Source organism: Morone saxatilis, unplaced genomic scaffold (genome assembly GCF_004916995.1).
Source record: "Morone saxatilis isolate NCDOM2014 unplaced genomic scaffold, NCSU_SB_2.0 Contig0, whole genome shotgun sequence".
Classification (NCBI taxonomy): domain Eukaryota; kingdom Metazoa; phylum Chordata; class Actinopteri; family Moronidae; genus Morone; species Morone saxatilis.
In genome coordinates, this window is record NW_023339650.1 from 17,723,297 (window position 1) to 17,734,837 (window position 11,541).

Here is an 11,541-nt window from a genome sequence, read left to right on the forward strand (position 1 = left end):
AAAGGGCTACACATACATATATATATATATGCTTTTAAATACACAGACACCAGAAAGGAAAGGCAGCCACTGGCAAAATATTATTTTATTTATTTAAGCCTCTTACAGAATAACAAGTGATGGGATGCAACAGCCACAGTGCCCCCCCCCCAAACATTGGCTGCAGCATTTGTTATGTAACTATCTTCTTCGGGGCTGCATGGTCATCTCCCCCTCCACCCCGCTCGCCACACATCTCTGCCCCTTCACATGAGTCTTGTCGCAGGGGCTGCCTCTGCTGTCCCTCCCCCCAATCCACCCCCACCCGGAAGCTGTGATATTTGCACTGCACATTTTTTTTTTCTGCTCAGACACAGATGACAGAGAATGCTGCATAGTGGGAGCATATGGAGTCATTTTCTTTGCTGCTCCACCACCACCAGCCCACCACCATCACCAGCACCTCCCACCTCCCACTGGCTGTTAGAGCTGCATGCACGCCTGCCCAGTGACTCTGGGAGTGGAGGAGGCATCGCTATGATTAATATTGCTTTGCTCAACTCTCCCAGCAAGGTCATCAGCAGCCATCTGTAGGCAGTGGAAAAACCCTAATATCCATTTAGATGTGAACATCCCATTGTTTCTCTGCGCTTACATGATTCAGCCCAGTGCTCTGGCAAAGTGGCTGGCACGTACACTGGCTGCTCTTTTAAAGTTGTACACTACGTTGCACCATATCAAGCCCGCAGTGCTCTGTTTGATGAATTCAGAGGTGTCTGTTGGAATAAAAAAAGCACCAAGAATCTGAGTCTCATGTTTGTGTCCAAAATAGCATCTTCTCTGACTATGTGGCGAACTGTAAATGCGTGTGAAGCTTCTTCATCATTTCCAGCAGGATGACAGTTTCTGCTCCTCTCATCTAGAGGGCAGTGGAGACCCATGTAAAGACTTGTGTCTCCATTGAGATTATAATGCAGAATGCTCACCTTACTATATCCTGCCTTCTGAGACCCAAGTTACACAGCTGAGCCAACCATCGGCATGTATAGGAGATTTTCCTTGCATATGCCTTACAAAATATTACACTGTATGGAATTAGCTGTTTTGGATTTGAACAATCCGAGGGCATTAACTTTGCATGTATCCCACAGACAACTAACCATGTATAAGAAGCAGTTTATGTGGGGGATGCTGTTCGACTGTGTGTGCTTGCAGTGCAGTGCATGCAGGGAAGGGAAGGGTTGGAGACTGGCAGTCCAGGGTTGCATATTGAGATCAAAGGGATCAGACATCAACATCCGTTTCCCCCCCCGCTCTGCCAAACAAGTTGGACCAACTGCTGACAACAGTTCAGATGAAGGATGTTGTTTCTCTGTGCTTCACATCAGAGGTCTGGATTGAAGTAGATATCTCTTTAAATGGCTGCCATCACTGTTCTTTATATTTAGGGTTGACAGTTGTTGTGATGGCACTCTTGTAGATTGGGTTTTCCCTCTGCGACAAATTAGAAACAAGTATCATCCTACATGGTTATTCTTAGACATTCATTTTGTGTCACATTACTAGTGATAAATCGAAGGTGTTGGTGATAAAACGTGTGGTTTTATATTGTAATTTTGCCATATTAGTCATGACATGTACACATACAATGCAGCATGTTTCTTTTTAGAGACGTTCCTGTGTATGTGGTAATTTTTCTTTAGCTCTTTTTGTATTTCCCTGTTCCCTCTGCACCATGTTTACAAGAATGCTCCTATTTTACAGCGTTAGTTGTCAAAATGTCCCTGCAGCAATGTCACCAAGACAAATTCCTACATTTATTGTACAGCCTCTGACTGACAGGCAATGACAGAAGGGTTTATTTGGGCAGGGCTCACCCTGTTCCAGCGTCTCCGCTCAAGCTCTCTCTGGAAGCGGGCAAACTCCCTGCGGTCATGGATGCTGGTGAGTAGTTTCCATAGCAGCAACAAAGCCACACCCAGCACCACAACAGAGGCTGATAGCACTGCGGTAATCAGGATCACATTCGGTCCTGATGGGCATTCTTGAGAGACAGAGGAAGTCAGAGCTCTTTATCAGAAACAGATGGTCAACATTCATTCCAAAAATGTATTTTAGATGACATTAATACGCTTGTTAAATCTTGTGGAAAGTGAAAGCAGCATCAAGGAACTTTACAGAAAAAAAATTTATTAAAATACACAGACCACTAAAAGTAATATTAGTGCACTGGACATGATGCACTAATGATTAACAAACCAGTCAGTCTTTTATTCAATTTGTCAAATGATGTGGTTGTAGGAGGAACCATACCTGACAACATAAGCAAAAAGGACAGATTTAATGGGTTTAATGTAAAAAGACAAGTTTGATTCATTATAATGATGTACAGAAAATCTATATTTACATTAAGAAGAAATCCCTAGAGCTGCTTCGACTGACAAAATATATCGAACCGTTCTAGTGTTGTGCACATATTGGTGCAGTCATGAGAAAACAGAGAATCTGGTCTGCCTACCTCGTTCAAGAGCTACATGAACATGGACAGATTCTTCTTTTTGTCTAGTCCTCAGCAGGAAGTGCACTCTGCAGCCCTCTGTGTCCACTTCCATACACCTGTGAAGGCCTGGAGAGGGGGTCACTGTTGCTAAGACACCAGCCTGACCTACCAGAGTGAAGTTCAGGTGTACACACCTCGTCTCGCACTCCTTTGGATTCAAGCCCAGAGAGAAGGCCCTGCACAAGATGCATTCTCTGTAGAAAGGAACCATCAGTGTTAACAGAACTGAGGCAATGAAAAGAAAGAAAAGCAATGAAAGTAGACAGCGTTGTCTTGTATCTTTTTGTCATGGAATATCCAGTAAATACAAAAAACGCCCATACAATTGAATTTTCACTTAATTTTAAGAACTAGAACGGCCGTAGTACCTGTGCAAGGTGCAGGCGCCTGGGTAGGAAGGGCAAAGCTCACAAGTTGGGCCTCGGAAGCGGTTATCATGGCACATGCAGGTGCCACAGTGACAGTCCCCTCTGCCCGCACAAATCTGTTTATCCTGAGACAGACAAGACTCCAAGCTGAGAGGGCACTCACACGCCTGACCACGAAACGCAGGGAGACATATACAGACCCCACAGACACACCTGCCACGCCCTGGGAGGGCAGACCATGATTAAAGAGTTTTATTTCAAAATAAAGTGTAATCACTTATTGAAATATGTGACACATATTATTTAAGAGTTGCTGCCCATGCGTTACCTCCACACTGGAGTCCTCGGTACTGATCACAGCTGAAATCAGTGCATTCACAGAACTGCCCATAGTAAGCATGGTTGGGCTTTTTGCTGCTCTTATGACAAACACACTTCCCACAAACACACTCTCCGTGTCCGCTGCACACTTCAGATGCATTATCACGGCGGCAAAGGTATGAGTCAATCGCCTTGCCCGACTCTGCTTGATTACATTCGCACAACGTTCCGACTCTCCCCTCTTTACACCTGAAATGCAGGAACAAATATATTTTGCTTGACTCCTTCCCGAATAACCTGAAATTAAGCTTGTTAGTGAATTTGAAGTTACTTCACCTACCTGCATGTGCCACACTTCAGAGTGCCGTTGCCATGGCTGCATGAAGGACTGCGTGGGACCATGTCCTTTTGACATGAGCACTCGCATATGGGGCTCAGCAGGACCTCAACCTCTTCACTATAGCCTTGGGGCTTAATAATAACACTGGGTTGTCTTTGTGAAGCAGTCACGCACAGAGGTGCTGTAACGCTTACATTAAAGCTCACCTAGAGGGGAGGGGAGAATTCCTTGAGCACAATTATGATGCTCCACTAATGAGGTAATCATAATTAGCATTACCGTCAATGACCACATGCTAACAGCGGCACTTACACAACTTACCACACACAGAGCCAGCCACATGTCTACACACCTCGTCACCTACAGAGATGTTGGAGCACTTCCTCCCCTGTTCACTGTGCCTCGGCTTGCGGTCCTTACAGTGTGAAGTATAGGAGATGTGATAGCCCGGCGGCAGCTTGCGGTTCTCCAAAACAACCTCAGAGGTCAGTGCCTGCAGTCAATAGAGCAGTTAACCCCTTAAACATGAGGAGGTGTCAGCAGGCTACACACATGAGGCTAATGACCTTTGTGGGAAGGGAGTTTCTGCCTCACTTACATTGTATGCTTCGACTATTATCTGCAGGATGTTGTGGGAGTTGTTGGAAAGCGTTCCGACTGCACATTTTGGGAAGATGCTTCTTAAGCCCTGCAGCAAAGCAACAATATCATCAGCATAGATGAATGAGTATAAGCTTATAAACAGTCCCCTAGCTGATTTATATGCAACCTTTCCATTACGGTGGCATAGAAAAACTGAATGTGGTGTCAAATCATGGAAGCTTGAATGGTCAGATGATTTAATTCAAATATACAAATGATATATAACCAACAATGAATCTGTATTGTCTCTGTTGTCAAAGCCTGATAAATCTTATTCTTGTGTGTCATGGAGCTGTTGTCCAAAAACCATTAAAAATACATCAATGAGCCACACCATTGCACTGGGGGACATGTTTCTTCATTACAATGCCCTCAGCCACTGTAGTTTATATCAATCCAACGTAAATGTCCTGCTTCTGTAAATACGCATGAGAGCACCAAATCTGCAGCTGAAAACAGTGCCCACACACCATTTACTCCTGTTCAAATAACGTTTGCCAAAAACAGTGCCCCGCAAATTACATGTCATTTTTTAACCTTCTGTGTTACATAATGTGAGGCCTAGCCAATATAAGTTTCACACTTGATTTGCAATTAAGAAACTTGTAATTCATTATTTCCTTCATTATAATCCAGTTGTTACTTATTTACATCTTAGAAGCTTACTCAAAGAGTATGGTTCAGAAGGAGCATTGGAGGTAGTGAAATCCACAAAGATTTCATGGAAGGGAAGTTTATGAATTTAGTTTATTTATTAGGAAAAAGCTACATAAAAGTGGTTAAAAGGTGAAATCCTTTCCATAAACTACAGAGCAATTTCACAAGTTTACAACTGGGGCGTCGCCACTGTAAAGGTGGCTTTATTCCGCCAACTTCCCCGGACTAGAAGATAGAAAACAACCCTTCATAACTTGAAAGTATGCATTTTTGAAAAAAAAAAGATGAATAATGAATGAATAGAGACTTTCTCTGGTGTACCTCATACAAGTGCGTGACTTCTTCAGTGACAGCAAAGATGATCTGGATGATCTTCTGTCTCAATATTTCGGCGACGTGAGCCACCGAAGGATAGTCCTGACAGAGCAAAGTCAGGGCAGATGCAAAATGCAATGCATAACACTCAGGTGAGAATATATATGTGTAATCAGTAGTTAAGCATGCTCTCCCTCTTCCCTCTATCGCTGTCCTCCCCCTTTCCCTCCCATCTAACAACTCTTTCTATTGCTTATTTCATTCACTCTCCCTGACAGACTTTCCATTTCCTCCAAATAGATAAATAAGTATACCATTCAGAGAGGAGCAACACCCGTGCATCGCACATCCATTTCCAGCCTTGGGTGGTCATTTATCCTGACTGAAATAGATTAATAATGTATCTATATTCACTCCACCTGTCAACTGCCAGGACTGCAATGAGGTCAAGACTATGACACCCTCATGAACCTAATGAGGAAGCTATATGGATGTTTAACACACAGGGACAAAGACATGCACTCACAAGCAAATAAATAGGCACACATACACAGTCAAGCACTACCCACCCAGCCATCTATACACAAACACAGTGAGATTAAGAGATGAAAGCTTTGGTTTGGATTACTCCACAAACACTCCAGCTGTTTCCCATCAGGGTGTGCCTGTCAGCATCTTCTTTACCCAGGGAACTGTGCTGTTGATTCTGACCTTTAAATCACTGTCTTTGACTTCTGTCTGCAGCAGCCTGGACCTCTATTTCACTGCTAGGATTGCAGACGGGAATCAATTTAGCACGCGCCGCAATATCTGGTCCATAGCATAAACACTGTATGCTCCCCGGGACCACAGCTACCCAATGCATACTACAAACAAGAGTGAAAACATAGACACACTGCTGTGAAGGCTTGTTCTGTTGAGCTAAAGCTTTGTGATTTATATTCACAGACCAAGACCAAAGTTGCATTAATCAGTCTTTTTTCCACAAGGGTGAAGAAGTTGAAAACAGACTGGCAGACAACGGCCCTGACCACCTTAGTCTGAAAGTACCTGCCTAAACAGCAGACAAAAAACAACATTATTATGGACCACCATTAAAATTATGTTTCTGTCCACCTAATGGATGGGAGTGTGATATTTATTCTCATTTTAGCTCTTCTGTGAACTACTGAAAAAAATATGTTGGTGTTTAGAACCTAACAAAAGCCTAAAGGGTAAAACATTATGTATGGTTGCAGAGCCTGATGATAATTTTCAGCTGGTTTAGCCCTTTCCCTTTGCACATAGCCATTCAATAAATTTAATATAATACAAAACAAATTTTGCTATAGGGGGGGTTTCAAAAACTATCTAAGCTTAACACCAAACCTGTGAATTTCCTCTTGTGTACACATTTTTATGCAAGTGACACTTTCCATCATTGGGAAGTACAATGCCACCCAGTTTGCCATCTCCAGCGAAGTGGAAGCCAGCATCAGTAGAAAACACTAGCAGACGGGTCACATTTCTCCAGCCGATCTGTTCCTGCAAGTGAAGATCATGAAACAGTCAATGAACTGCCAATTGGCAGCAAATAAAGCACTACGACTGATGTAAGTGTTTATGACAGGCTTTGGGAAAATAATTACCTCTCTGCTTTTGTATGTAATCAAATGACTGCGGATGAGTAATACTTTATTCATGCCCTCATGCTGTTTAAGCCTTAAATCAGTCATCCAGTCAATTTGAAATTATTAAAGTCAAAATTTCACATTTGAAAACTGCAATAATGAGTTTAAAACATACCCAAAACTGACGGGGTGCAGTTTCCCAAAGGAAGCTTAGTATTCTGAAATAACACTCTCATCTATTGTCTGCAGTCTCTCCACTTCCTCCTCATAACGCCCACCCAAACATAAACAACAATCTCTGTATTGCAGTCTTGCTCCCTGCTGGGCTTCCTCGCATTTTACCTCACACATGGCTGCCTGCATCAGGGCGTCCAGCCCCCCCTCTGGTGAATCCAGGTTCCCCGAGATCCGCTGCCGCCCTACTTGCTCTGTGAAGAGGCTTCCGTTGGCAGTGAGGCTCAGGACGTGGTGGTAGGTAAAGGGAGGGGCACAGGGCCAAGGCTCAGTCCTCTTGCAAGGATTCTTGAGCATGTCCTTCGCAGTGCTGATGTACGGCATCACTGTCTTGTCCACAAATGCACCAAAGCCTTTTGGAGTGGGATTGAATGGAGGGGAGTAAGAAGCAGCATACAGTTTTGAGAAGTGATTTTGTGGCTGAAGGGTGGAAAGTGAATAACTAATGCTCTCCCTTCTCTCAAAAGCTACCAGCTGTCCTTGAGCAAAGCACTTAATCCCCAATCGCTCCAGTGGTGCTGCTCAGTGGCCAGTAGTAAGATTATGATTGTACCGGGCTGCTCCCAGGTGTGTAACTGTGTGAATGTGACACAAGGGTATACCATAAAAAGGTGCATGGAGGTATAAAAAGTTAAGAAAAATTATGTTAACCTACATTTCAGGTGAGAGGGAAATGGAAATTGAGGCAGACAAACCCATTCTGAAGTCACTAGTAGTATTCCTCATCTCTTCCATGAGGTCAGCTCCCAACTTCTTGACATTGGACAGGTCGTCCTCCATGGAGAAGGACAGATCCATCAGGTAGTACAGGTCTATGGGGTAGTCCTCCACACGCCTGAACTTCACCTCAAAGGTCTGGGGTTCACCTACAAATTGGAAAAGTGGTAATTTTTTTGGAAACTCAGAAAACTCTTAGTGTACAGCATGTCCTGAGGTGTTATTGACTTGACGAGGAGTTTGTACACGCATACTTTTTAAGGCTGATTCTGACAGATCAAAAAATAAAGTTAAAGTGATTTTATATTTTCACACTTAATTATCATGCTCCTAACTTTATGGAGACTTTGAAATAGATCATCATGGAGGGAGATATAAGTTATAGAATATATAATTTAACAATCATTTAATAGGAAAAAAAATTATATTTAAGAACCAAACAAATGAATGAAGCAAAATATGAAGCTACATTACAGAGGCCATCTGGAAAAATGCCACGTGTACACCCACCTGGTCTGAGGTGCAGCAGGACAGACTGCGGCTGGAGTTGTGTGACTTGTTTGTGCTGCCGTTGGCGTCTTTGTTCTTTAGGGTGGAAGGTGATCTTTCGGTTCTTTAGAAGGACAGTGGAACCTCTGGGATCTTCCAGGCGATCAAAAGGACAGCCCCTTCTCAGCAGCGCCCTGGGTGTGTCACAGCGCTCCCATATGTGCTGGCCCACTTCTAGAAAATTCTTGACACAGGTTTAGGTTGAGTTCAAACCCTTATGTAACACTCAGACAAAGAAAAATGACTAAAATGAAAGACGCTGACAGCTTAGACCAAATCACACTAAACATAATTTGCATAAATAAATGATAAATGATGTAGCTTATATCAGTAATAGAAAGAGGGTGTGAATGTGATAAAGAAAAGCAGCTTGTGTTTATGTTTTTCTCCCTTTGCTTATCCTTAAACATGCAAATAAATGTAGTTAAAAATGCCACATACATTTCACGCTCCTATGTATGGTGACACATTTCCACACTTTCTTTTACGGTATTTATGTCGGAACAAGCTTACATGGTTGTTGAACACAACATGTAATTAAAAACATCAGATGTGTTGTTTTTATTAACATGTTACTAGCACAGCAGGGACATGTGATTTCCGAGGCTTTAGACTATTTTTATGGTTCCATTTTCTAGTTATAATATGTGCCGATGATTTGCATAATATGCTTAAAAGAGAGAAATAATTCTCCATTTCACCCCAAAGTTTTTTTCTTGTCATAGTAGAAAAGCCTATGAAACAGCATTTAATCAATAATAGGAAACAAAAACTGACTTGTAAACCCTCCATTGCTAAATTCTGCAGTTGTAATGCAACTTACATGGTCTAATTAATTACTGATTAGACCTTTAAACAAAGAATTAATTCACAAAGATCTCATAGTCTTTGCCAATAAGCATCACTCTGATAAAGGAACTGAAGTGGTGCATTGAGAAACTTCCTCATGGTCCCAAACAGTGCACAGGGTTGCGTTAACAGTGATCCTTTCGAAGAAGAAGGCAGAGTGTGTTTCCGAGGTCACTCACCTCCTCAGCACACCAAGCACAGTGTGGCCCTGCTGCCAGACACTCTCCGCAGCTCCTGACCCCCTGACTTTGGCATTCGTGATCTGAATGTTGCGTAGGTAGTACAGAAACCAGCAAAAAGTTATATTTTTCCACTGCATAAATGTACCATATCATATTTGTGCAGGGGATGTTTTCTTTTCACGTCCTGGTTTTGTGTGTAAGGGTTCACTTTGGGAGCCAAGGGAGGTTACTGCAGTTAGGATCAGTTTTTCTTTTCATTTTTTGTTCCTTAACAATGCAATTGTAATGCAAAAAAATCAAGTCAATCATTAACATTTTTGTTGTCAGTTGCCTAGCAACAGTACACCACCTAAAAACCATGTACTGTATATCTTGTACCTGACTTTTCCATATCAAAAATACCACCTCAAAAATTCCATTTGAAGGTAACCTGTGATCCAAAGTCTGGAGGGCAACCAGCCACGTTGGACAGTTTCATACTTCTATACTAATTCACATGCAGGAGACACAGAGTTTAAAGAAATAAAACCACTAGATTCTAAATAGAATGAATTTTCAGACCACGTTGCCGCAAAGTGATTTTCAATCTTCGGTGTCTTATGGAAATTCCTGCTGTAATCATATTTTTACCCAGACTTGTGGGAGCTCCATTTTAAGGGATTACACCTAATGACAAGGCCACCCAGCCACCTTCAAGGAACACCCAAGTAGAATTTGGAATCATTTTGACTTCTTAAGGTGAAACCTACACAAAATGTATTTTAATATGGCAGTTATTGTAGGTCCAGTAAAGTTACTGCACTATCATAATATCCCAGATCAAGATCATCAGTGAGAAGATTGCTATTTCTATATAGTTATTCTTAATGCATGCCAGTCAGATTCCATTGAATTGGATGAAACAAGGCGGTCGAAACACTACTTCTTTTGTCCACAGGGGCGGACAGAATAATAATAAAACAGAACGTTTTTGGTAGGTTTTGGGAAATACAGCAGGCAGTAAACTTAGCTCAGCATAAAAAACAGGGGGAAACTAGCCTTGCTCTCTCCAAAGGTAACAAAATATGCGTTACGTATAACGTATTCATCACTGAGCTTTAGAGGTGCTAGCATTTAATAAATTTTTCAAAAGATATAACTTATATCTTTTAAAAATGTATTGTATAAAAACCAGATTATGCCTTGGTCGGGAGCAGTGACTACCAGACAACCATTTGAGACTTCAGGATGTCACTGCTCCCTGAAAGAAAGGGCCACCTTGGTACTTTTGGACAGAACCAGGGAAGCTGTTTCCAGTCTTTATGCTAAGCTAAACTAACCAGCAGCCTCAGATTTACTGTCAAAAAGAAAGCAAATAAGCATAATTCCAAAAATTTCAAACTATCCCTTTAACTTATCATTTGAATCCAAGCTGTTTCTTTTTGCTGAAATGTCTCACAGAGGAGAATACATGTCCACCTGCTGTCCCATTCAGTCTAAATCTACCACATTTAAAAACAGAGCCGCGCCGCCCTGAGGAGATGACAAGTGCAAATTTTAAGTCACAAAACAACTGGTGGGATCCAGGCTACAATCTAAATGAGAATTTCTGAATAGGAAGAATAATGAGACGGTTTACTTTTATTGCATCCTCAATGAGAAAAGTATTGACCCACCTTGTGCTCCTGTGGCGTTGTATCTGCAGCACAATAACAGGACAGCGGCAAATAGCAGGTTCATCTGGAAAAAAAAGGAAAGCAATTTACTGACTAAAAATGTGGACCATTCTTTCCTCTCAAATCATTAAGGTGGAGTGGAGTTGTAATTGCTGTTTAAGGAAAATAATCTCCACACTGAGGAGCTCACAAAAGACCCCCGGTATTTGATCTACTGCGTGTTTGGTTTATACAATAGAAATAAGAAGCACTTACCTTGAACGATCCAACTGTATGGAGTCATACATGAAGGGGAGATGGAGTATCTATCCTCTAGGGGAGGGACCAGATGGTTCCTCTATACATCCTGTACAGCACATGAGCCAGGGGGACTCCACCACTTCTACCTCCCTCTATTATCCTCTTTCTTATAGCAGCCACAAGTGGATCTGCCAGCTTATGTTTCAGGGTCCTGAGCAGCAAATGATCTCTTCAAGTAAGGCCAAAGATAAAGAGAATAAGTCCTTAGTTTTCTGCTGAGAAAAGCTGAAGGAAAGAAAAAGACACTTTCTGTCATACTTGTC

At 42.1% G+C, this 11,541-nt stretch overlaps 1 protein-coding gene across 1 annotated transcript; it reads right to left on the bottom strand.

Moving 5' to 3' along the window:
- Positions 1-1,407: 1,407 nt before the first annotated feature.
- LOC118321274 (integrin beta-1-B-like) lies at positions 1,408-11,042 on the bottom strand. Its single transcript, XM_035652538.1, has 15 exons — positions 10,979-11,042; positions 9,321-9,412; positions 8,254-8,476; positions 7,722-7,892; positions 7,135-7,379; positions 6,551-6,706; positions 5,189-5,284; positions 4,167-4,256; positions 3,921-4,061; positions 3,569-3,774; positions 3,236-3,477; positions 2,908-3,130; positions 2,498-2,733; positions 1,857-2,023; positions 1,408-1,473 (listed from the first exon to the last, which is right to left on the bottom strand). The coding sequence occupies exons 1-15, from the start codon at positions 11,040-11,042 to the stop codon at positions 1,408-1,410; spliced, it is 2,418 nt and encodes an 805-aa protein (XP_035508431.1).
- Positions 11,043-11,541: the final 499 nt, after the last annotated feature.